The sequence below is a fragment of the Agelaius phoeniceus genome, chromosome 10 (genome assembly GCF_051311805.1).
Source record: "Agelaius phoeniceus isolate bAgePho1 chromosome 10, bAgePho1.hap1, whole genome shotgun sequence".
Lineage (NCBI taxonomy): Eukaryota > Metazoa > Chordata > Aves > Passeriformes > Icteridae > Agelaius > Agelaius phoeniceus.
Window position 1 is genome coordinate 12,615,359 of NC_135274.1, and position 24,379 is coordinate 12,639,737.

General features: G+C 39.3%; 1 protein-coding gene across 2 annotated transcripts; it reads right to left on the minus strand.

Annotated features, from left to right (window-relative positions):
• Positions 1-1,172: 1,172 nt before the first annotated feature.
• On the minus strand, positions 1,173-24,229 carry GK5 (glycerol kinase 5). Of its 2 annotated transcripts, XM_054639135.2 has the most exons (17): positions 24,097-24,135; positions 22,923-23,361; positions 21,764-21,857; positions 18,674-18,749; positions 18,172-18,265; positions 17,058-17,189; positions 15,959-16,034; positions 15,288-15,349; positions 15,133-15,206; positions 14,757-14,817; positions 13,532-13,658; positions 10,829-10,933; positions 8,405-8,490; positions 7,087-7,190; positions 5,698-5,757; positions 3,347-3,480; positions 1,173-2,283 (listed from the first exon to the last, which is right to left on the minus strand). In XM_054639135.2, the coding sequence occupies exons 2-17, from the start codon at positions 23,052-23,054 to the stop codon at positions 2,147-2,149; spliced, it is 1,554 nt and encodes a 517-aa protein (XP_054495110.2). In that variant the 5' UTR covers positions 23,055-23,361; positions 24,097-24,135; the 3' UTR covers positions 1,173-2,146. The 2 variants fall into 2 exon arrangements, with proteins under 2 accessions (XP_054495110.2, XP_077040034.1); XM_077183919.1 differs by lacking the exon at positions 22,923-23,361 and having other exon boundaries at positions 24,097-24,229.
• Positions 24,230-24,379: the final 150 nt, after the last annotated feature.

The following is a 24,379-nucleotide window of genomic DNA, read 5'->3' on the forward strand; positions in this document are numbered from 1 at the left end:
TTGAAAGGTTCAGCTGGTAAATACATGAAGGCCTTTCCACATCCTGAATTTGTAGTGAAGTTTCTCTCCTGTAGATTTGAGGCTAGTGAAAGGAAAGCAGCTTAAATTTCTGCTTCTAATTGAACAGTGACAGTGGTAAAATGGTTATCCAGAGTGTGTCCTCTAGGATACCACCTGGAGCAAGAGGGATATATAATGTGTTGGGTATCTTCTCTCTCTAGCTGTGCCATGTCCAGGGTGAACACCACCACCACATGAAGGTGGAGGATCAGGCACATGGTGCAGAGTTGCCTCCAGCAGAGTGATCTGAACAGAATCAGGTTCAGCTCCTGTCAGAGCTCTCTCTGTCTGGGAGCACTGCAACACTGCCTGCTCAGCCCAGCTAAACCTCCAGGCTATCAAGAGAACCTAAGTCAAGGAGCCTTCCACAAAAGGGCACCAGGTGATGAAAGGCAGATGATGAAACTAAACTCCCTGAGAAGTAAGAACAAAATGTAGAATACCAGTGACTGAGGCACAAACTTCTGCCCAGAGTGCCAGACTTAAAGCCTTTCTGCTTGGCCTTGAAGAGAGAACCTCCTTGCTAAGGAGCATTTTCTTTAGCAGTGACTTTGTGATGGCAGAGGAAAATCCCAAGCTGCATACACAGGTGTTAAAGCAAAGCAATTGTTTCACATATCCTGTAACTGCAGAATCTTACCTTACAGCAGGAGGAGGAGTGGAGGGAACTCTTTGAGGGACTTAATATTGGAGTCTTGGCACTACAGCCTGGCATATTACTAGAAATCAGCAGACACACTTGCTTCTGTGCTTCATTTAAGGATTCACATTAAAGAAGGTTAAGGAGAATTGGAAAGATACCAGAGAAAAGAAAATTGCCAAGATGAGCACAGGTTGAAGGGCAGAACGTAACAGAAGAACAAGAAAAATGGCACGTTAAGCTAAGGCTGACAAGTAAATGAGATGGAGGCTGAACACAGCTAGAGGAGATGCTCCAACTCAGGGTGCATGACTGAAGGAAACTAAGAAAATGGTGTCTGATTTGACCTTCTGTGTATCAGCACAAGAAAATGAATTATAGTTCTTCAGCCCTCTTTCAAATGTTAAATCTGTAAACATTTCTTATCTCCAGCGTCTATGGAATACAAATCGCCCACAGCTTGAACTTGGTATTATTCTGAAATTAAAATGTTTAATCATTTTACATTTTGGAAGCTGATTTACACATAATCCTGAGGAAATTACAATAATTTAATATTAGAAATAAACAATTATATAAGAATAATTAACTACACATTTCTTTAATTATATTTTATTTGTTTAAAAAATACAAAAGTAATTTATAGCTTCAAAAATAGACTTTTTACTCCCTTTTAGCTATTAATAATAGGATTTAAAAATGGCCTTGAAGATACTAACAGTACAGATATTTACAAGTTAGATAGCATACCTGGAACTAGTTTTAATGTATCTGTGCTGGCCACTCCAGATAAGATTGCTTTCAGTCTTTATAAAATTTTTAAAAATTGAGCTACAAGCTAGCTACAAAGTATCAGCTACAAAAATCCTGGATTTTTTTAATGGAGTGTTAAAAGCCTATTTGCTTTTGTATTTCATCTTGATCTAGTGCACAAATAATGTGATCACAGCACCTAGTGTCAACCAAAAGGTGGTAACAGGCTACTACCAAAATAATGTCTTTGCACACAATTGAATTCCTCACAACCCAGCCCCAACAATCATTTTGTTTCTTAGCAATGCCTAGGGGAGTCAATGTGCCTTTTACCCTTCCTGGATGATGAACACAGGCAAGATTTTCAAGATCTAAAGGGAGGTGAGCTGCTCAGTGAAAAACCCATCCCAGTTAGAACAGCCCATGGGAGGATTGGAGCAGCTGGGCCACCCAAAGGAGGTCACTGAAGGGACACAAATGCTGCAGCTGGACCACAGCTGCCACAGGGATGATGGGAAGGTTCATTACAGTATGGTAAATAATCCAGCAGCAGGGGGGGAACTGAAATACCACACGACTTATAATACACCATCACAAATTTCAGTTCTGGCTTTTTACTGTCCTGTTAATGTCAAGATGTTATAAAACACGAATTAAATTGTCTTAATTCTTCTAAATTTAAAACACAAATTTCTACCGGTGTGGTGAGTGTTTCATTGCTTGCAGCCATGCATCCATAGCAGGTCTGTATTCCTCTGAATCCTTTTGGGGCTCAAACATTGCTTCTATTTGCCTTAGCTTCTTTAGTTGTTTTTTGTCTGTCCAAAATCCTATAAACAGAAAATTCATTCTCCAGCTCAACTGCAAATATGTTATTTTTGAGTTGTTTTAATCTAAGAGATCCAAAGCAGAAACACAGTAAGAAATAATGACAACTTTTCTTTTTACTCTACCAGAAACTTTCTCAGAGGGAAGCATATTTTTAATAATGTGAAAATCCTTTCCAGTAGGATCCACTTGTTTGGAATCCTGACAACAGCGCATCTGCTTAACTGGGATGGTTTCCAAAGAACAGCTCTGGTACACTGAAATTCCCTTAGGTTTCATCCACAAAGTGCTTTTGGTTGCAGGTCCTTCTCAATGAAGAAGGGCCACAGAAACAAAGACTTAGCTGCTTTGCTACTGTCTTAAAACTGTATTAATAGCAAGAAACAGCTGGTGTTACAGGTTCCTATCAGTTTATGTTATTAAATTGTTCTTGTTTATCAAGGGTCTCAACTTTCTTGCACTTTTAATTGCTGAATAAATCTTACCCAAGCATATAGTTTTTACCTTCATGTGTGTTATTTACATATCAAAGCACTTCAACAAAAACATGTTTTGTAGGTGCATATTAAGCAAAACTGTCAACAGTTTGTAGCTTTTGGTCTGGTTAACAATATGAAACAATTCTGTGTGAGTAGAGCTGTTTTTCCTGTTCATAATTAATTTTGTACTTCCATTCCTGTGAAAGCCTCAGAGGATAAAGGCAGTGTTCACAGAGAGTGACAGAGCTGCAGGTGAGCACGGTGGCTCCCTGGCCACAGGGTCCTTCCCCAGCCAGCAGCACTCAGGCAGCACCAGTATGGGAATGGTAATGGAATGTCTCAGTCAAGGAAGAGGAGGCAGCCAAGACAGGGTTCACCTTTCTTCTCTAGCAATACATCCTTCTAATGGTACTGTACAGAGAAACGTAAACACGATTTACCTTAGATTCCCACAAAAAGGGCTAAAGTAATCCTTTGGGGGCGCTTACAATTACTTGAATTTATGCCCTTTTTGTCTGATCTCTTTTCTATTGTATTTACAACATGCATTATAAAGGGGAAAAAAGCCTTTTTAATGTCTACATACCTGAAGCAAGGCCTGCTAGAAAAGCTGCACCAAGACTAGACATTTCCGTGTTCGCAGGTTTTTCTATTTTTTTATTAATTAAATCTGATGTCATCTGCATGACAAAACTATTATTACTGACACCTCCATCAGCTCTATAGGAAGAAGGGAAGAAGTAGTTAAAAAAATGTGTTAAGTGCTTATTGCCAGCATTTCAGAAAACAACGTTTGGTATTTCACACTTATGCATAAATCTTCCTGTCACTCATACACAAATGCATTTCCACTTTATGGGTAAATTTAGAGGACAGAACAAGGTGCCAAAAAAAAAACATAGAAGAAAAAAAGTTTATAAACTTGGAGAGGAATGGTAGGCAAACAGGGACACAGAACTCTATCAAAAGCTCTGAAAATTCTGTGTTTTAAAACTTTGCATCATCTTGGCTGAAATAGAAGGGTTTATAACAGAATCTTTACATAGTTACCACCACATTGTCACAACAGTCAAAACCATTACACCAAACAAACTTTTCATGTGTTCTCAGATCTGGAAAAGTACAGTTCTCCTCAATACCAAATCTTTGTATTAGTTAGCCTAAAATGCCTTCACAGTTACTTCTTTTTAAGAGGAAGTTCAGAATGAAGCTTCCATCTACTTTCCTACTTTGAGACCAATTTAATGGGGAAAACGAGAACTTATCAGTGCTGATCTTAAATCATCTGAGATTTTGAAGTAATTACTCTTGCAAACAAAATAACAAAAAGCAATCTTTGAAATGTCCTAGGTAGGTTCATTATGCTCTTGTACTTCAATAGAAGCCATGTATGGAGGTGGTGTTCTATCAAATGTGGTGCAGAGAAGACCTCTAGTGTTTATTGCTATAGAAAGTGCTAGGCAATAAAACTCTTTAGTTATAGCACATGTGGATTAAAGCTGAGGGCTCTTTCTCTGTGCTTTCCTTGATGGTGTTGAGACAAGCAAAGAGAAGGAACAGGAACCTGGTGAGGACTAATGAAAACAATGCCCAGAAATCAGGAAGGAACAAGGAATACAGGAAAACAGCCAAAAAAGAAATTAATAGGTTTATGGGATAAAAACAACAACAAAAAATCAAAGGTAATTGATAGATGCAAAAGATATGTGGACATAAGGATGGTAGAGCAGTTTGCAACCCTACTGAGAACCCCACACACATAATGAGTGTGGCTCATTATGTTTTAATATTTAATCCACAAGCTGAATTGTTACTGCTTTTAGTTAAGTAATACAGACACTATATAAAACTGCAATTTTATATCCATGAATAAAAAATAACATGATCATACAATTTAAGGTTTATATTGCAATGTAAATGGAATCAGAATTCTAATGATCCCTAGGCTGTATTTCCATACTTCCCATATTTTAAGAGTTTTTTGAGTTTGCACTTTTAATGTGACTTTTCAAATTTTTGATGCAATTTTCTATGTTAAAAAGCTTCCTAAGTAATCAAAGTTCTGGTACTTTTCATCTTTTCATTAAACCCCTAACCCTGGCTGTTTTTTCACCTTTGCCTTCTCTCTCCCAGTATGTGATGGAAAGCAGAAACTTTTACCTCCTCCCACTTCTGTATTCTTGCTTTTTTCCCACTGAGAGCCTGATTCTGACCTGCCTGCCAGTCTGTTCTTCCTTTGCAGAGGCACAGGAGGAATGGGAACGCTCACCTCTGCTCCTGACTGCAGTGCCATGCTGACCCCTGGCTGCCCGAGGGAGGAATTTTGTTGCAGAGCTTTCTGAGCCTCAGAGGGCTGGAGCTTCTGACAATTGGTGTGCTCAGAGAAGGTCCCTACCAAAATGTGAAATGTGGTCTTCCAGCAATGTTTAATTCAGCTAAATGTGCAAGCATTTTCTAGGGATTACAGTTGCCTCACTAAATTTGATATAGTTCTTCAAAGATTAAAGCAAAACTGATGTCTAAAACTAATCTCTCTCTTTCCCTCACAAATAGAACCAGTTTTAACCAAAGTCTTCAAAAATTGTCTGTGAAAGACCCAGCACAGAAAATGTCAATATGAAAGAATAATGACAAAGGGTAGAAACACCTTTGTGGTAGGCATTGCTATATGCACTCTAGTGCTACCTGAAAACATGGATATGACTTCTTTTAAATTTTTGTTTTAATAATTAGAGCAGTTCATTACTCTCCCACTATCACCAATGCCAATTGCTGTGGGTAGACTCTACTGCTGCTTAAGTTACATTAATATTTGACTTGGAAATCATCTACTTCTAAACAGCAGAATTTTTACAGTGAGAGAAAATGCATAATAAACTCAAACTTGTTTAAAATCAAACTCTCATATATTGAATTTAAAAGTTCTGGGGAACTTACCGAATAGTTCGAAGAGGAATGTGCACCTTCTTCACAATGATATCATAAAGCAGTTTGTTCCTTTAAAAAAATATTTCATTGAATTAAGCATTATATATTCCATAAAGTGTTTTCAGTATCTACAGAGTCAGAAAATAAATGCAAGAAAGGCCTCAGTTCTGTTAGAACTGCTGCAATACCTGAAAATTTCTAGAATGCATAAATGAAAAACCCAAACCCACTGAAACTGATGTTTGGTCTTTGTCACTGTTACAAAGGCAAAGTATGGCTAAATCATGGCCCATTCTATAGCAAGTCACTGTAGAAGGTTCATTTTTCCCACTGAAAGTTACTGATAGGTTTCTAGAGATGCAATTGTTGATGTAACAAGAGGCTTATAGTGAGGAAAGAAGGCCAACAGTGCTAACTGGAGTTTATCCAGCTATTCTCTAAGGGGAGCATCTGAAGCCTCCAAGTTTGACTTTTTCCAGAAACCATTTCATTTAATGGGAGAAAATCTAACCACAAAGGATCTCTACCTTTTTTCTAGTTATTTGTATGCAGTATTTGAATGAGATAGATGAATTCTTAACATCCCTTAAGATCCTTTTCAAGACACCCATATGTCAAAAATTACTGCATCTCATGTTCAGGCTTACAGTGGCAGAAGGAAAATCCATTAGAAACCAGCTGCAGCAATTCAGAATACTGCCCTGCTCCAGACATCTTTTCTGAGCTCTCTGCAGGAGATTTTTATGCCCAAAGTGATGCCTCTAAGGCATCAAAAGCAAAGCTGTTGACTACATGGAAGGAATCCCATCAGTGCTCCCTAACTGGCCACAGCACAGTGTGAGCCAGGCTCAATCCAAGCTCCAGTTTGAGGCATTTAGGGGGATGGCAAAGCAGTGACATCCTCATGTGCTATCAGCAGGGACATCTTTAGCTTTCACAGATCTGGAAGCTGCTGTCCATTCACATCTTTTAAAATTTTAAAGAGGCCTGTTGCTTTGTTTTATAAAACACCAAAATTTCAAACTTTAAACAAAAGCTGATATAAAACTTTCAGCTTCAAGGATACTTTAAACACAGCTGGAGAGGGCTACAGTTTCTGGCAAAACACTGTCAGGTGAGGAAGGACAAACTTTAAACAGAAAACACTTTCAAAACATGCAGAAAACAACATTATTTAAGAATCTCTATATGGTTACTTAATGACAAAAACTCTGAACTAACAAATATACAGAAATTTATTTGTAAATTGTTTAAAAAAAGGAAGCAGCTAAAACTCCTTTCCAGTGTAACAGTAGTGTATTGTATAAACTGCAAAAGTCCATGTATCCATTTAACACTGCTGATCTAAATAAAAGCAAAGATAAGACAATAGAAGCCAGATAATTTAGCAAGCAGTACCTGAAAGCTACAGATTCCAATATAGCTCGAACAAGGTGGTTTCTGTTAGTGGAAGGTTTCAGCCCCACGAAAGAGGCACATGAATATGGGTCATCCCCAGAAACCTGCAGAAAAGATGTCACCATGAGTTCAGTGAATAGTATTTGTAGGCTTTTGTGAAAGAAGTAAAAGAGTAAGAAAAAAATAACTTACGACAATTACAGGCAGCATAGTGGAAGAAGAAAATTGAAAACAATATGTAAGAGGCACGTAGTGTTATTTCAGCTTACTCAGCAAACAGTTTAAATTGCTTCTTTCAACAGCAAAATGTTTAAGTGACTTCTTCCAAATCAAACAAACTAAAAAAGACTAATCCACACAATTTCCCTTTAAAATACATTTAAAATGTACACCAATTGTCTAGGACAGGGCACACTCATGCTACTGATATTGCTGTTCTCTGACAAGATTTCACACATATCCTGTCCTGAACTCCTGAAAAAAAGATGAATTGACTTTCAAAACTACTACTGAAAAGGACAATAATACATTTTACTGATGGACACTGCAGCCTGTTATCAGTGACACTGAAGGAAGCTGGGCTATCTGGAGAAGAAATTAAATTCTTCTTTGCTTTGTTCCATTAGCATACAGAACTTAGACAAAGGTAAGGTAAAGATGTTAAGGTTGTTCATAAAAAATCACTAGTCCTGGGAATGATCAAACTGAGCATGGTTAATTCAAACTTTTAGCAACACACTAAGAGATGAGCTTAGATCACTGAAGGCAAACAGTTACTAAGACTTCTAAGAGAAGTCTGTTATACTGAGTTTGACCATTCCTAGGGAAGTGCTTCACTATTATCTTTGCTTTTCATAACGCCAGGACTTGCAAGCTTGCTAATATTTAGATGCTTTAAAATATTCTGATGAATTACAAACCTACACCTTGAAAAAAGGCAGAATAAAATAAATTATTTTAGAGCAGTGATTAGAAGTATTGTCTCAATGAAAGCTCTGTCCTTCATAGCAGAAAAACTGTGGCATTGGTTTGTGTCTCTGCAGGCATTGCCAGTGTTACTAGGGGAAAATAATTCAGTCTATCTGTCCATCACTGATTTTCATATTTGGTAAGGGTTTTCTCAAGGGGAGGAATGGCATTTAACCATTCTGATATGACAATGGCCTTCATGTATTGTGATGAGCAACAGACAGTAAGAACCTCAACAGTACAGAATAAATACTGTGATAAGATGTAAAGTATTACCTTTAAAATGTAAAAATTCATTTTTAATTGGATTATTAAAATTCAATCTTGATTTTATTAATAATATTTTTACCTGCAAACCTGGAATGAAACAAACACCTTGAGAATCAGCAGCACTCTGTGCCATTTCTGCTGTTTCATCTACATTGTTGACAAGTTCTGTAAAGATACACAGGTGGTAGGATGTTATTATTTCCTTCAATTTCTTAATTTTGTCTCACTAAGAAAAAAACATCTAGAGTCAGACTACTCCTTTTTCAATATTTTCAAACTACATGTTCTAAGGGAGACAATCTCTTCCCTATTTCATGTCCATAAATCACATCAATAATCCCAAACTATTCAGATGAAGGCTAAACTCAAAAGGATCCTTTCCTATCTGCTATGCTGTAGCCTTTTAATCTTCAAGACATAAATGGGAATTAAGAATGATAATGGCACCTAAGAGTGCTAAAACCTTAGATTCATAGAGCATATTTTCCCCCTTATGTTGTTACTGTCAGTCCAACCACCTAACAACTACAGAGGAAGTCCTTAATACCTATATTTTATCAGCACTCTTAGTATCTTGACAAGTGACACATGAGGTAAAACATCACCTCTCATCACAATAATGCCTCTTGGATAAACACTGCTTTTATTCTCTGTCCAGCCAGGTGACTCCTTTCCTAACTCTACAGACATTCCTCTTTAGCTTGTTCTTCACTCACATGAAACTCTTGTACTAACATCCCTCTTCCACAGGTGCAACTAATGATGTCCTTATGTGGCCACATAACATGATTTTACAGAAGACTAGTGGTCTTCTCTACATGAGAGACACTGCTTTTTCTTGTCTAAAATAAGTGAATTTTCCTATTAAAGGTAAATTAGTTTAATCTAGCTCAACTTACCTTCGAAAAGCCCACCTTGGTAATTTATCAGGAGTTTCAATTTACCTTTGTAACCTTTGTGAATTTGTGAGAATACTATGGATTCTACTGTGCTCAGACTAATAAACCAAAATCACATTTTTTCCTTCTTGTTGTCTTTGCTATTATTGAATTATATATACAGTACACCTCTATGCCAGGACAGAAAATCAAAAATTAAGTAAGACTGACTTCATGCTGAAATTCCACAAACTCCTACTTCTTAAAAATTCTTTGAAGTTATAGGATTCCACTAAAAGAAGTGCACTAAACTAAGTTTGCCTTGCTGCAGAAATTATTATTTCCAAACCTTTACCACTATTGTGTCTCATCTTCATCCATGTTGGGCCTCACCACCCTTTTATTGAGGCCATTAGCTTACCTTGTGTTTTGGCCCAATTCCTTCTGTAGAGCTAAAGTTTTTCCATTCTCTAAAGCTGATAAAAGTTTCTGAATTCTGCTCCTCTGCAACAATATTTTCAGAAAATAAAGGCCTTACTTGTTACAGAGTTTAAAGCAGCTTGCCTTTCATTTATCCCATCTCTAAAACTTCCCGCCCTTTTTTTCCTATGGTAGCAACTGTAGGTCATGATCATTTTACTACTGACTAGCTAAAAATCCTTTCTACTTCTGCATATACCAATAATATCCACTTTAAGTACAGATAAGTTCCATATGGATAATTACCCATTTTAATTATGGAATCTGAAGTAGCAAGCTTATATATGTAGCACTGACACTTGAGCCTGCAGCACTGAAATGTGAACTGAACTGAGTTACTTCCTCCAAAGCCTGGTGCCTGTTACTCTCTAGGCTTAGTCAAACGTTGGATGAAGATGTGAGGACCAATCTGAGTCACACTTAACCCTTAGGGGCACATGCCAGAGCACATCCATGTACACATGCATCTAAAGCTGACAGCTTCAAGAAATGTGGAATCTTGTGGTGAGGAAAACCCTTCCCAGACAATCCAAAGTTTGAGACATTAATCACTTTTTTCTCATCCTAGGAAAAAATACGCTAAATTTCTAAGTAAGACAAGTAAATTTTGAAGTTCTAATTAGAATACTGAGAGCAGTTGTTCTATGAACAATCAGTAGGTTTGAACATCAGCTACTACAGAGCTGGTATTTCCTTAGTCTGTCATTAAACTGGAATGCAAAACCTTTCATTACAAAACAGTAACAGCCAAAAGGCACATTACTTCCATGTGAAGCAACAGTTCCTTGCAAAGTTCTTCATGTTATTTTCATATAAATCAAACCTGTTATTAGCTATGAGATGTACAGCTCAAGCCCTCTCAAAAGCAAGTGAGGAGTAAAATGTTTCAGGAAAATAAAAGCCTAGTTAGGCATGATGGTCTGAGGCAGAGACTGAAGAGGAGATGATTGTGCAAACCCAACTCCCTGCAGCAAACACCCTCAGCAGAGTGCCTACTAAAAAGACTGTGCATTTCTGCTGTCCAAAGCATGAAGATGACTTCCTTCACTTATGAATAATAAATCAAATCCAGTAACACAACTATGAACCCATGAAACAGCTTAAGCAGTTACATATTTCACCCTCTATAAAATGACAGCAGTTACCTATATCCAGAGCCCATTTTATGGCAGTGCCGACGTCCGATATGGAGCCTTCAGTTAAATAAACAACTTCCTCCCCAATCTTCCAACCGATCAGTGGATAAAGACCTTCATTATTTTTCAGGAAACAAAACATTCAGTTAAAATAAATGTTTCCAGATAAACATATACAAACATTCCTCACAATAAACCCACCTAGAAAATATAAATTCCTTTGTAGAATTCAAACTAAAGAAATCACTGGTAGAGGTTAAATATACTGTTTAAAACTTTAGTGATGGGATAACAAGAGAACTGAGTAACAGGTTGTTAGACCAAAGTTAACCTAAAAAAAATGCTATCAAATTACCAAAGAAGCCACCTTTAAACTGAAGATCTATCTGTGCCTACTTTTATTTTTTATATAAGAGATTGTGCATACCTAAAAATTTATCAGTGTTTTTCTATTTAAGTCCATCCAACTTTCCCCAAGCGTTTCTAAAAATGAAGAGTGTTCTCCCCCAAAAGATAAAGCATGAAGGCTTGGCTCTCAGATGGGAAACACAAAACTGAAACAGACATATACACACAAAAAAAGTAACACAAACTTAGAGCACAGATCTTATTCACAGGAGAAGATGAAAGTGGTGTACTTTTTAATTCCCTGTTTAATATGCAATGCTTCCTCAAACAGAAAGCAAAAAAAAGGAAACAAGTTTCACCCGCACTTCAGCTAGAGAAATGGCTTTTCAGGTCACCAGATAAGAACCCAAGTAGTCAGTGGTCACTGCAACAACTTCACCCAATCAGGCACAGTAACTGCTGCAGTGAAGGAAGTGCTCGTACTTTATGGAGCCCTGCTGAGGACTCAGAGATCATGGGCAATACTACAAAGGTAAACGAGTCCCATTGTACCTCTACAAGGACCAGAAAAGCACCACAAGATCTAGGGGCTCTCTCTGCTTTCTCAAAGTGACTTTGCTGATGTTTGTATTCCTCACAGAATCATCTCCAGCTTGCTGGCCTGTGTCCAAATGAGTGGTGTGGGAGTCCCAGTGCAATTGCAGGAACTTGTGTTGGTACTGGGGCACTCAGGTGCTTACAATATAAAACAATCAGCAGCACTGATTAAAGTCTGTATTTGTCTCTTGAAAGGGGAATGTATATATATAACTCCAGATCATCCTGGTGCAGGTGTCCCTTGAAATCTTTATTTTTTACTAAAAGTAAAGGCACAAGAAAAAAAGCCCAAAAAGTTAATTGAGCCGAAAATCCTAAAGAAGAGCAGCTAATTAGGGACAGAGACATCCATCCATCACGTGGCCTCCCTAAAGAGGCTCACACCAGAGTTTCTAGCAGGGTAACACAATCCTACCTCTAGGGAAGGGGATCCCCATGACACTTGGCATGACCAGAGGTATTAAGAACCCTCAGACTACCAGAGGTAGCTTTAAACCTATACAACATGATTCCATCATTGAATTGTGAGACAGGCTGGTCTTGAAGGAATACTTTATTTTTCTTTTTTTTAAACTGTTATATGTAGGAGCTAAATGTAGACCAGAAACTAGAACAGCAGCTAATGAATAGCTTGCACAAGGATGCTGCAGGGATTCATCTTGCAGTCTTAAATACATATGTCAGCTTTAAAGATTGAACACATTACATTTCATGCCCAGGGCACTGAGAAAGCCAGGCACTTAGCTTGTCCCACTAACCATACCCCAGGACAGCCAGAGAACACAGGGAAAATAATTTTAACCAAACTAACAGCCTAAAGCAGTAGAAGTTTCACAGCACTGCCTTAGAAGATGTTAACTCCTATCAGAATACAATAACTAAATAGAAAAACTTTACAGCAAGTTTTTTGCGATTACATTTTAACAGACTACATATGTATTATTTCCTAAATAAAAATATCATAATAATGACATAATTAATTAGCAAAAAAAGCATTTCCTTTCACAGGGAATTCAATGTCTATGCTATTCAGTCCTGACACATCTCATGTATTTGCCAAGGTCCTTCAAGACTTGAGCTGGTAAAATTCTCTTTATCACACTGCTGTCCTCCTCCCCAGCCTCACTCCATTTTAAGCAGTAGACATCCTGAAATTAGTAACTCTCTAAAAATATGACAGACAGAGAGAGACTGTGTAGGCAAATTTACTTCAGTGTCATCTTCAGTGTTTGCTCTCTTGACAAATTACTTGACAGACCACAGATGTTCAGAATGACAAAGTTTTAAACACTAGAAACACACTGGGGAGCCCATTTTAAAAGAAAACTTATATCTTCTAATCCTGCATTATCTCACTGCATGTGCTTCAACGCTTAAGGGCTCAAGGGGAAGAACATGCAATGATTCACTGCAACATTTTGATGTGAGAAGCCAGAGGATCAATCCCTTTTTTCTCCTATCCTGTACAATACTGCTATGAAAAACAGGTGAAGGAAAAAAAAACTAAACAGGAGGGATATAATTACCAATGATGCTAATTAAGTTCTCTTCCTGAGAAGATTACTTTAGGATAACCAAAATTTACATTGCTAATTAATATTTTCCTTAGTCTTCTCTTCTGAAAGAGCTCCCAAGCTCTTTTTCTACCCTTATAGACAGAAGAAAAAGCACAGCCTTGTTCTATTCTTTTGTGGACCCTCAGCAGTAACAGCTATCAAGGAACAGCTGAAAGAATAAAATCCCCTGAAACCAAAACTTCAGTCTTACTTCCCCGTGCTGCAAAGAGATGCTCTCCAGTATTGACATTCCAGAAGCCACCTGTTCCCATTGTCAGTTTAACATCTCCTGGGTGAAAGCAGCATTCTCCAAACATGGCTGACTGCTGATCAGCTACCTGTCAATCCAACAGGAACAACGGGACAAGTTAGCTACCAACCACCAACCTGCAATGCTGCTTTGAAAATATCTCTGTAAACACTCGGGAGTTCTGAATACAAGTAACCACTCAGGAACTGAGCATTCAGAGAGGACTCATTTACAATTTCTTAAGCATTTGCAGGCCATTATGACAGTCAGATTTATCACTGGCATCAAATTACACCAAGTTTCACAGTGTGAAGTATCTGTAGGACTCCTTGCAACACTGAAAAACATTATGGAAACAAAAGAAGTATTTTGTGGTTTAATATTTAACAAGGATAAACGAGGCAGTTGCAATCCCAAGGAGCAGAACAGAGTAGCTTGGCCTGAATTCCTTTTTCTCCAAATAGAAAGTTGAAGTATTGAGGTCTTGCCTTTTTTTATCCTTGATACCCCTCCTGTACCAAATTATTCCATGCTCCATTTTTCAACCACGATTATGGTTATTAAATGTTTTTACTTATGCTTTTGCATTGGTGAAACAGTGAATTTGCAGCAAGTTTAGTCCACAGTCCTTTAAAACAAGACAAATTATTGTTAGCTAGGGGACAGTTTTTTCATTTAGCTCAGTTCAAGTAGATTTTGCTCCAAATCATCACTTCAGGTTTTCTTATCCAAATTCTAACTACTGAGGAAAGAACATGTTATTTGCCACTTATTTTTAGAGAAAAATAAAAAAAGGATGAAAGGTACAAGTGGATATATTAACAAATACTCTTAAGTAGTTTGGTCTCACTGAAGTCAGCATGGACTCTTGCATAACTTCATACAGAACAACTGATTTTAACCCAGACACACACATTACCAGAACTTAGAGTCCTACATTCAGAACTTAATCATTTGGCCACACAAACTTAGTGGACCTCAGCCTCTAGAAATCCCTTCTTGTTCCTTTCTCCTCCTTCCCCCTAATGTTGTAGACTGGCTTTTTGGAGAATAATTCAATAATCAATTCTATTGTAGCTAAATCACAGAGAATCAATAGAGAATATTAATGAAAGAAGCAAGTAATCAATCAAAGCCAAATAAACAGAATATAAACACACAGATTTAAGAAAATATTTTCACTTACCACTGCCATTATTGGAATAGGTACCCCAAATATTTCAGAGTCAGTTGATCCAAAGTTGAAGCTTAAAACAAATCACATTAAAATTATCTTTTTGTTAAAATGAAATCTAGGTACATATAGCTTTGGTCTGGATCACACATAAAAGGTAATGCTACTAACTTATTGTAAAGAAAACATTAAAACTATCACTTTAAGAAACACAGTAAAAAAAGTTTTGGACTTGGTAAACTTTTAATACAAGGTATAACTGCATATAAAAATATTTTTTGTGCTCATGTATATTATTTGGCCCGTACAGAATATTTCGTATTTCATAATTAATTCAGCAATTAATTTAACAGTTATCATATTCTTTTAATTATGCCTTCATAGTTACCTTGTGTCTCTCACTGGTGGATAAATAGACACTGGAATAGAAAGTAGATTACACAAAGTGGGATTCCAACATTTCTGAAATGAAAAAGTGAAAACATTAGCAACCCTCTGAGAAGCACAATAAATAGCAACAGCATTCTCTGGAACAGCACATACCGTAAAGGGCTCAAAAATGCCTGTGGAACTGGCATTTGAGTAATCTGTAGCATACACAGAACCTAGCATGAAAAGAGAGAACAAAGTAAGATTTTTAGACATCCAAATATTTAAGTTTTCTTTAAATATCTCATTGACTCCCATGAAATAGAAATCAAGTGTGAATGAGCAAAATCACAATGATATAATGAGCACAGAGATTTTACCTGCTGCTCACTATTCCATGCACACATTAATTACCCAGTTTCCTCTCATGAACCTGTCCAGAACAGCCAACAGCATCACAGTCATAATGTGACTCCTCAGGCATTAGTCCTCAGAATAGAAACTTGTAATTCTTCCACATTTTTAACAATTCTTTGTTCTTTTGCTTTCACAGGTACTTTTCTTCAATCAACACCAATTAGCTCTGTTAGTCCTCTTTAAATCTTATACTCTTAGAAGGCTGATTACACTGAATAAATATTTCCCTTCCAGGCAGGCCCCAAGAATAATTTATTCAGAAGCTCTTTTTGTAACAGGAAATACATTGCAGTTTTTATTGAATATACAAAAGCACAAACTGCAAAAAAAGTATCTGAATTCTAGGATATATAAATGACAAGTAATGAACATAATTTCTTAGATTCCAGTGTGTTTTACTGATATTTAAGAGGAACTGTAATGTTCACCTTTAGTCAATCTATACAGTAACCATGTGTCAACCGTTCCAAAGCAGCAGTTGTTTTTTTTGGCAGCTTCTTCAGCCTGGGGAAAAAATATATGAAAAAAATTATTTATAAATGGGTATGGTAAGAGAAGAATATTTATTGATTTCTTTTATTATTTTCTTCATGATTAATCTAAATGTCCTCAGAAAATAAGTCTCTGATGGTAAACTTTTCTTCTAAAAAGGCTGAGTTGGCTATTTAACTAATACTATCCTACAAGCTCATGCTCCTAACAGAAAATATGAACACTTTTTTACAGTTGCTTCTAAGAAAAGAAATGCAATTAATCTTCTACTGTAGGGGCATCATAGCCTTATGAAAAGAAACTTACAGTCACAATTATAACAGTGGTGAAAGAGTGGTAGATTAAAAAAACAAGGTCCTGCATGGTGAGTATTAGAGCAATGAATATAGCAACACATAGCTCAGGGCTCATTAGTGCACTAGAGTAATCCAGCACAACTTATTCCACATGCACTTTCCAATTCACAAAAATACAAAATGAATTGTGCAGTATGGTGTTATTTGTGAAACTGCAAAACACTCAGGAATAATGCAGAGTGGAAAGGTAAGAGGTCCCATTGAAAAGAAATAAAATCATCATGCAAAACCAGAGGGCAAACAGCTTTAAAACAAAGTACAATCACTAACTGTATAAATGTATCAAGTCAAATAAGATCATTTTATTATGCTGCTTATGTATAAAGAAAGCTTTTTACTACTATGCATTTCCAGAATGAGAGGAAAAATTTGAACAAATATAAGTTACTATTTTGGTAGACAGGCTTTGAACATTTACACAGAAAAAAGTCTTTTCTGGTTCTTCTGAGAAGAACAAGCAAGAGAAAACTGAAGCAATTACAGCCAATAGTCACAGTCATGGAATGGCCTGGACTGGAAGGGACCTTAAAGAGTTCCAACCCCACAGCCATGAGCAGGGACACCTTCCACTACACCAGGTCACTCAAAGCCCCATCCAGCCTGGCCCTGAACAACACCTCCCAGTCACAAGCCATCATTATGACTTAAGAAAGTCATTGCTTTTCCCTTTCCAGCTTACCTCATGTATGTTTTTAAAAACCCATGACAACTTCATAGAAGCTTGATGTGTTGAGAAAGTAAGAAAACTGGGTGCCAAATATCGATCATTCCCAGTCAAGAAATGAAGCACTGTAAAAATAACATGGATTACCTGTTTCAAAAGAAAACAGTTACTTAATTTTTAATCTTGCCCTCTAAAGGTTACTGATCAATTACCTTTAAAGGATGACAACACAGCTGAAAGCTGCTGACATTAGATTCAGCAAACTCTAACTCCTTCAGAGGATCCCTGAGTAGGATTATGTAAGGACGTTCGTATCAACAGACAGCAACACACACCTCAGCAAAGAGCAGCTGCTCTAAGCAAGGCTGCTTGAGCACCTTCTGCTGGGGCACTGGCAGCCACTGCTCTGCACTGCCAACACTGGTCACCTCTGTGAGCACAATGCATGATGTGGCTGACACCATGACACACTGTTATTCCAGTGCAAGTTCTCTTACAGTTGACAGGCTCAATCATGACTTACTAGATTTACCAAAATTTAACCATTAAGCAAGTTTTCACAAAAGAAGTAACTGGCAAACCCAATAATTTAATTTCTTAATGTGACTGTGTTGCTTAGTTTCCACTTAGAGGAAAACTAACTTCTGGTTTTGGACTTGGAGCAAATCTTTCTCTTCTACAAGTATGAAGCACAAGCCACAAACAGCATAAAATGTACCTCCTATAGATAATCTGAGCAAAGGGTACATGAAGAAAACAAGCCCAGAAACCAAAAGCCCAAACCACTGCAAACCCAGACCTACCTACATCCACAACCCATGCTGCAGTGGTGTCAACATGCAATGTTTTAATATAACAGACTAAAAAGTAACAAAATGAGCCTTGGACCTATAGGTATCTTTTTCCATAATAATTACTTTAGGCTACCAGTAGTGAACTTTATTTCTTGGAACTATCTTATTATTACTCAGTTAAATAATTGTTCATTGCTCAGTTAAATGATGGCCACAGCACATCACATCACCATGTGAACAGGACACTTGCAGTATTCCATATAGTGCCCTTACTTGTCATAAGAGTTAAACAGCTCTAATATATGCAAGCAGTATCTAGATTAGTGCAGTTTTACCTTCAGCAGAAGGGAGTTATTCCAGGAATTCACAAGTTCAGCACTTCTTAAGTCTTGCCAACTTATGAAATTATGAAAGGGTTTCCCTGTCCTCCTGAAAAACAGTATTTGAATGATTAAAGCCAGAGAACACAAATTGCCCAAAACATTCAACATTATGCAGCATTTCCAATCAGGACAATAAACACTAGGTTAGTTCCTATAATAACTGCATATCCTCCTGGTGGATTTGAGGAATTATTAAATCAGCACACAGACATCTGGAGTGTCAGACTTCTCACCAGAATTAAAAATACGTATGGATTAATCTCTTCCAATGCATAAAGAACAAAAAGGCCACACAGTCACGATCTGTTCTGAACAGCCCTAAGGTGTGGCTGTGCAAACACAAGAGAACACAAGTGACTTGACAATTTTTACTTTTGAGTTCAACACTTCTACAGCCTGCTTCCATCCAGTCTATGAATACAAATTCATTTTAAAGAACACACAACATACATACTTGTGCCATGTAATGAAAGTTCCTCTCTGGGTGGAGATGCCAAGACCAGCAATTTGCCTCATGTGAAGTCCTGCAGCTAAAAACCGAAAATAAATGACAATCACAAAAAAAAGAATTTATTTGGAGAAGCAAAGAAAAATATTATTTCTTCAATATAACTATAAAACCTATGGAATACTTAGGAAAATAACATTTTATGAGAATATAAATCTCTACAAATCGTTCAACTAAGTGTTAAGAGCAGTGAAATGTTAGAGAGCTCTGAGTCAGAGAATTGATTCCAAAGTAGATAAACAAACCTACGTATTTTGCAAAAGCAGTTGTGGCACACAACTGGATCCTTTCCACCCTCTGAAAGGCCTGTTGACACCTTATATGAACAATCTCAGAGACAAGCAGGCAGATTACATATGCCCACATGATCAATTAAAATGCAGATTTCACATGGATGAATGTGAACAAAAGCACCAATGAAAGCACCTTTACAGACTTAGGGAAAGAATTTCTATAAAGAAACAAAACTAGATTGACCCTGCAGGCAGTAAATAGATAAATATGAATACACCATAACTTTTTGCATCACATTGATAATGACATGTCTCACTTGAAATATTTCTTGAGCAACAGTTCAAAATTCCTAAGAAAGAACTTGCTTAAATCAGGTACTACCGAATGCAACAAAGTGTACTTTAAAGTCAGAAGTACAAAAATGTACATTTGGATATACACCAATTTTGCTGTTAAACCTTACCTTCAAATAACTGTAAATGTTCTGTAAAAAATGTTACAGAACATTTTTTCTAATGTAAGTGTAAATAATTAAATATATCCATAGCTATTTTCAAAGCAACTCTGGTCAGCTTGCTAATTACCTCCAGCCATACTTCCAGAAGCAAAATTACATTAAGAAAATACACATTAAAAAATTTCCACTTAAATGACAGACTACCCAGCCTATCCTGTTACTCTGAAGGGCTCTCATTCCAGCTCCTTGAACAAATCCCAGGTTAAGTAGGTCCTGCTCATACATGTTCTCATGTTAATTTGCACGTGCAAAGTTGCTCATTTGTGTGAGCATGTCCTGCAGACTCTACACCCAGCACCCTCTCAGTGACAATTACAGAAGGGGTTTCACAGAGAAAGGGCACATCCTGTGCTACCCAACTCTACCTGTGCTTCTGCACCTCCCCTTACACTGGCTCCTTGCATCCCTGCCAGCAGTGCTATCAATTCCTCAATCACTTGGGAATTAAACCAGTGCTTTCGCAAGGCAACCGGCTCCACCTGCCTGCACAAGTGCTGCTGGCAGCAGGAGGGTACAGGAGGGGGACCTGGGAGTGGGTGGCCTGAGAACAGCACTATGTCTTTTTCAGGCAAAGCCACAGCTTTCAAGAACTTTCACAGCTCACTAAGGACTACTGGCATGTGTTACTCCTTCCCATCTCCACAATCTGCACAGTCCCACCACTTTCCCTGTGTCAGCTATCATACTCTCCAGACCCACCCACGTAAGTGGAGCTAACTTCCATTACAGACAAAAACAAACCTAAAGACAAACATGAGTATTTTTCAGTTAAGCTGCCTTTTGGATGGAGTGCCACAGTAAGAGACAAAGTTGGTACCATGCAGCCAGAAGATTCCACCTTCAGGTGGTACTGAACTGCAGCAGCTCATCCACACATGCATGGAATCACATGTTTAGCTCCACAAGCTCTGCAAACCCAAGTGTCACTGTGCTCCTTCTGCTTCCAGACAGTCATTCCTGCCCCTGCTACCACACCCTCCCTTGCGTCAGCACACACTGGTGAAGCTCTGCTGGCATAAACAACCCGACAGTGATTCCACTCAGGAAGCTGCCCTGCTCTAGGAGACCTCTGTAAAAAAAAAGGGGTGGAATTGTTTCTTTTGACAGCACTGTGAGTTATGCTTACTTACACACCCACTTAAAAATGACTTGCCAACAATGGGTGCAGCTTGGCCACAAGGAAATCTTCCTTTTTTAAAACTAGCTGAAAAGTCTTGCTTCCTGACTTGTCCCACAGAATGGAAATGAAGGAAGACAGGAAGGTCTTTGGGGGTTGAGGTGGCATTGCTGTTCTTGTGACCAAATAGTTGTGGCTGCTGACAAAACAAACCAAGAGCCCAAAATAATCAGCTTCAGTTTACACCTGGTGATATTTACTTTCCCTGTTCCTTAGGCAGCCATCCAAAGGAAGGGACAAGCAGTTTTGCCATGAGCCAAGTCTGAAGGCAGAGCAACACTGGAGACCAAGCAAGAGGGGCTGAACAGGAGGAACTGAATGACTTGAACGAAAGAGGGCAATGTGCATACACAGGCCAAGGAGGCAGTGGGAAGGCAGCCTGTCCAATTGACAGGTTCACAGCATCAACATGGCACAGGTGATCCAGGATGGATGGCAGAACACTGGAGGTAGATTAATACAAAAGCTGTGAGAGTTGTAGAAAGCAAGAGCTAGGTTAGAGCAGCATCCAGAAAAGCAGGGGGAAAAACCCATCAGAAGTTTGTCAGAAAAAGGAGTCATATGTATTTAGTGTGTGGAGCACTAGGAATTTGTAGGCTAAAGTACAAATAGAAAAGAACAGTAATACAGGATAGGACAGTAAGAATCACTTAAAGTTTGAATGGGAAAAGGAGGAATATCAGGTTGCAATCGAGTGAGCCCAGCTCTGCAGCATCCTGCATTCATTCTCACTCATACATACAAAGTGGTGGTAGAACAATGGGGCACTGGAAGGGGAACAAGCCAGCTCTCTGTTCCTGCACAGAGGCATCTGGAGGAACAGACACTGGGGAAGGATGCATATACAAAAAGCTGGAGCCACAAAGTGCTGGCACTGATGCATAAATCAAGTATTCACATTGCTTCTACTTCAATTCTAATCTGGCCCCAATGAAAGGAAAAAGGTAATTGAAGAACCTTAATTTACATAATGACTGAATAGGCCTTATAGCATGTTGTAGTCCTGTGCCCAGTGATGATTTTCAGTACTAGCTAAAAATAGTTTTATTATCCAAGTAACTAAATTTACTAAATTTTGATAAATAATTTCTCAAATTTAAGCCCTTACCTTGTACAGCCTCTTTTATTACACCAATAAATTGACTCCATAGCACTTCAGGATCTAATTCAACCCATCCAGGACGAGGATAAAGTGATTCTACCTGTTTGGGAAACACAAATAGCTTTATTATGATCCCTAGAAATCAGCAAATACATTTGGCTTTGGGTTGTTTTGTTTTGTTCTTCATTTTGTGAATCTCCTGTAAGAGTAGAAACAATTGCGTAAGTTTAAAAATATTGTTCAACATGGGTGTGTGATCTCTAGAAGACCTCCCCTGTTCCAGGGCAATAAAGAACCTCAGACCCCTTTAAATAAGGAAGTCCCAACCTCTTGGAATAAAGGAACCTGTAAAACCCCTTCCAGAGCTGCAAAAAGGAAAGCAGGTGTCTCAGAAAGCCGTTTTTGGTGCATTGCTTAATTCTGACGTCGGTGCCTCTGAGCTTCTCAGTGGCAGCACAGCAGACCAGGGATCACCCGTCAGACGAGCTTCCAGCGCCAGGGAGGGTCAGCTCCACCGAGAGCAGCCCCTTCCATCTCCGAAATCCATCAGATTTCTTACACTTCTCCTCGCTGCAAGATCTTCATTGCAATAGGTAACAGTAAAAAAAAGTTAATTCTGGAGATTGCCTTCATCCTAAAATCACAAGCGGTACTAACCAAAAGCAGCCTGAAATTCACGTTCTAAAGTTGACGCTTTTTCACACAGCGCTGTTACATGATGGGATGCGTGAAACGTAAATCCTTTGCAAATCTCAGCTGTGCCCTACTAACAAAAGTGGTTTTGTTCAGACAGATCAGTCGATAAGCGACCGAAGGTAAGGTAACCGGGAACGGTGGGAGGGGGTTAGCGCTGAAGTAACGGGGTGAGAGCTACGGCGGTCCCACGGGGGTCGGGGTTTGTGGGTTTCCCTTCACCCCTCGGGAGGCGGAGCCCCTCCTGTCCGCCCTGCCTCAGGAGATGCCCGTGCACTGGGACCAGCCGAGCTGGCTGAGAGCCTGCGAACGCCGAGCCCCGACGGGCAACCCCCGCAGGTCGGAAGCGCTCGGGGCACAGCGAGCACGCTCGGCCCCGCCCGGCTCCCGAGACAGGTGCTGCCCCCGGCTGCTCTCGCCGCTCGGCTCCGCTCCCGACCGGGGGCGCGCCCCGCAACCCTCCCGTACTCACCTTCCTGTGGCTGGAACCCCTGACGGCGGCCGCCCGGTCGTAGACGTGGCACTTCACCACCGTGCTACCCACGTCCACCCCCAGCACGTACCGCGCCGGAGCGGCCCCGCTCTCGGGCTGCCCGCACGGCATCGCCCGGCGCGGCCCGGCGCGGAGCGCGGAGTGAGGGCGGCCGAGCGGCCGCGCCCGCCACAGGCGGCCGGGGGCGGGCGCTCTGCGGCCTATGGGGGCGGGCAGGCAGCGGGGCCGCCGCGCGGGCAGGTGGCGCCGCCGGGGGCGGCCGGGCAGGCCGCGGCCTGGGAGCAGCGCGGGCGGTGCGGCCCCGCCCGCCGCGCCCTCACCGGGCAGGGGGGCCGGGCCTCGGCCCCGGGATCCCACAGACACAGCAAGAACAGGAAAGCGGAGCCTCGCGTTTCGTCTGTGCAGTCTCTACAAAAATCTACCACATGCACGTAAAAAAGGGCTTTTACTTAAACACCAAGTGTTAAGAGCTTTGCCAAAAGGCTGAATTCAGCCCCGAGATGCCCACGGTGCGATGCTGACCCCCGTGATCAGTGCCTGACCCCAACTTCTCCTTACGCTAAACGAGATATGTTTTCTCCTGGGATTTGTCACTGATGGCACTGAGTATCCATGAACAAATTATGCATAATTACACAAAGTCATGAGCTACAGCAATTCACTGATGCCATCAGTTTGCTTTATAGAGGGAACAGCATCTAAAACTACTGCTGAAACAGATTTAGTGACAGAAATGTTCCCGTATTGACCTTGATGGGTAATTTTTAAATTATTAAAAATTATTATTATTAAAAATAATTTTTAAAATTTTAGGTGGGTAATTTTCAAACAGAAACAACCAGAAATATTAACAGTAAACCAATAAAACTCAGAATGCTCAACCCCAAACCAGTACCAGTAGAATTTCGTTTTAACTCAAATGTAATCAGAAGAACTAGTCAATTAGTTTAAACTCATTTAATTAGAGCAGAAAAAGAAAAAAAAAAACAACAAACCACACTGAAAATATTTCCCCCTTGCACTTGTGGTTTGGCCCCTCTTAGAAAATAGCTGCAGTATGAACAGTATTATGTGAGATAAGTCTGGCAGTACTGGATCTTTAAACCGGGAATACTACTGACAGTGAAAGCCACAGTAAGAAGAGGCTTCTCACCTCACATGGGCAGTCGCAGAGGTCACTGGGACAAAGGTGCAGATCACGAGGAAGTGAAGACACATGAAAGAGAAAGACAAGAAACAAGCGCTTTACCTCTCCTCCCTAAGGAACAACACATTAGAAAATCACTTGGACTTTTTATTCTCCTTGACTATCTCTTGACATACAGCTAATAGATCTATGTCAGAGAGGTACCAAGTACTTCATATTCTGACGAAGAGTACTCTCCTTCAAACTAATTTATCAAAACTAACAGCATAATAATAATAATTACTTAGAA

What these genes read in the sequence shown, in the direction of transcription:
- GK5 (XM_054639135.2), bottom strand. Translation starts at nt 23,054, where the DNA reads ATGCCGTGCGGGCAGCCCGAGAGCGGGGCCGCTCCGGCGCGGTACGTG. An exon ending in CTATTCCAATAATGGCAGTG is followed by an intron (nt 13,659 to 14,756) that starts GTAAGTGAAAAT and finishes TTGGATTGACAG; the next exon opens with GTAGCTGATCAGCAGTCAGC. An exon ending in TCTCTTTGCAGCACGGGGAA is followed by an intron (nt 10,934 to 13,531) that starts GTAAGACTGAAG and finishes AAAATAATGAAG; the next exon opens with GTCTTTATCCACTGATCGGT.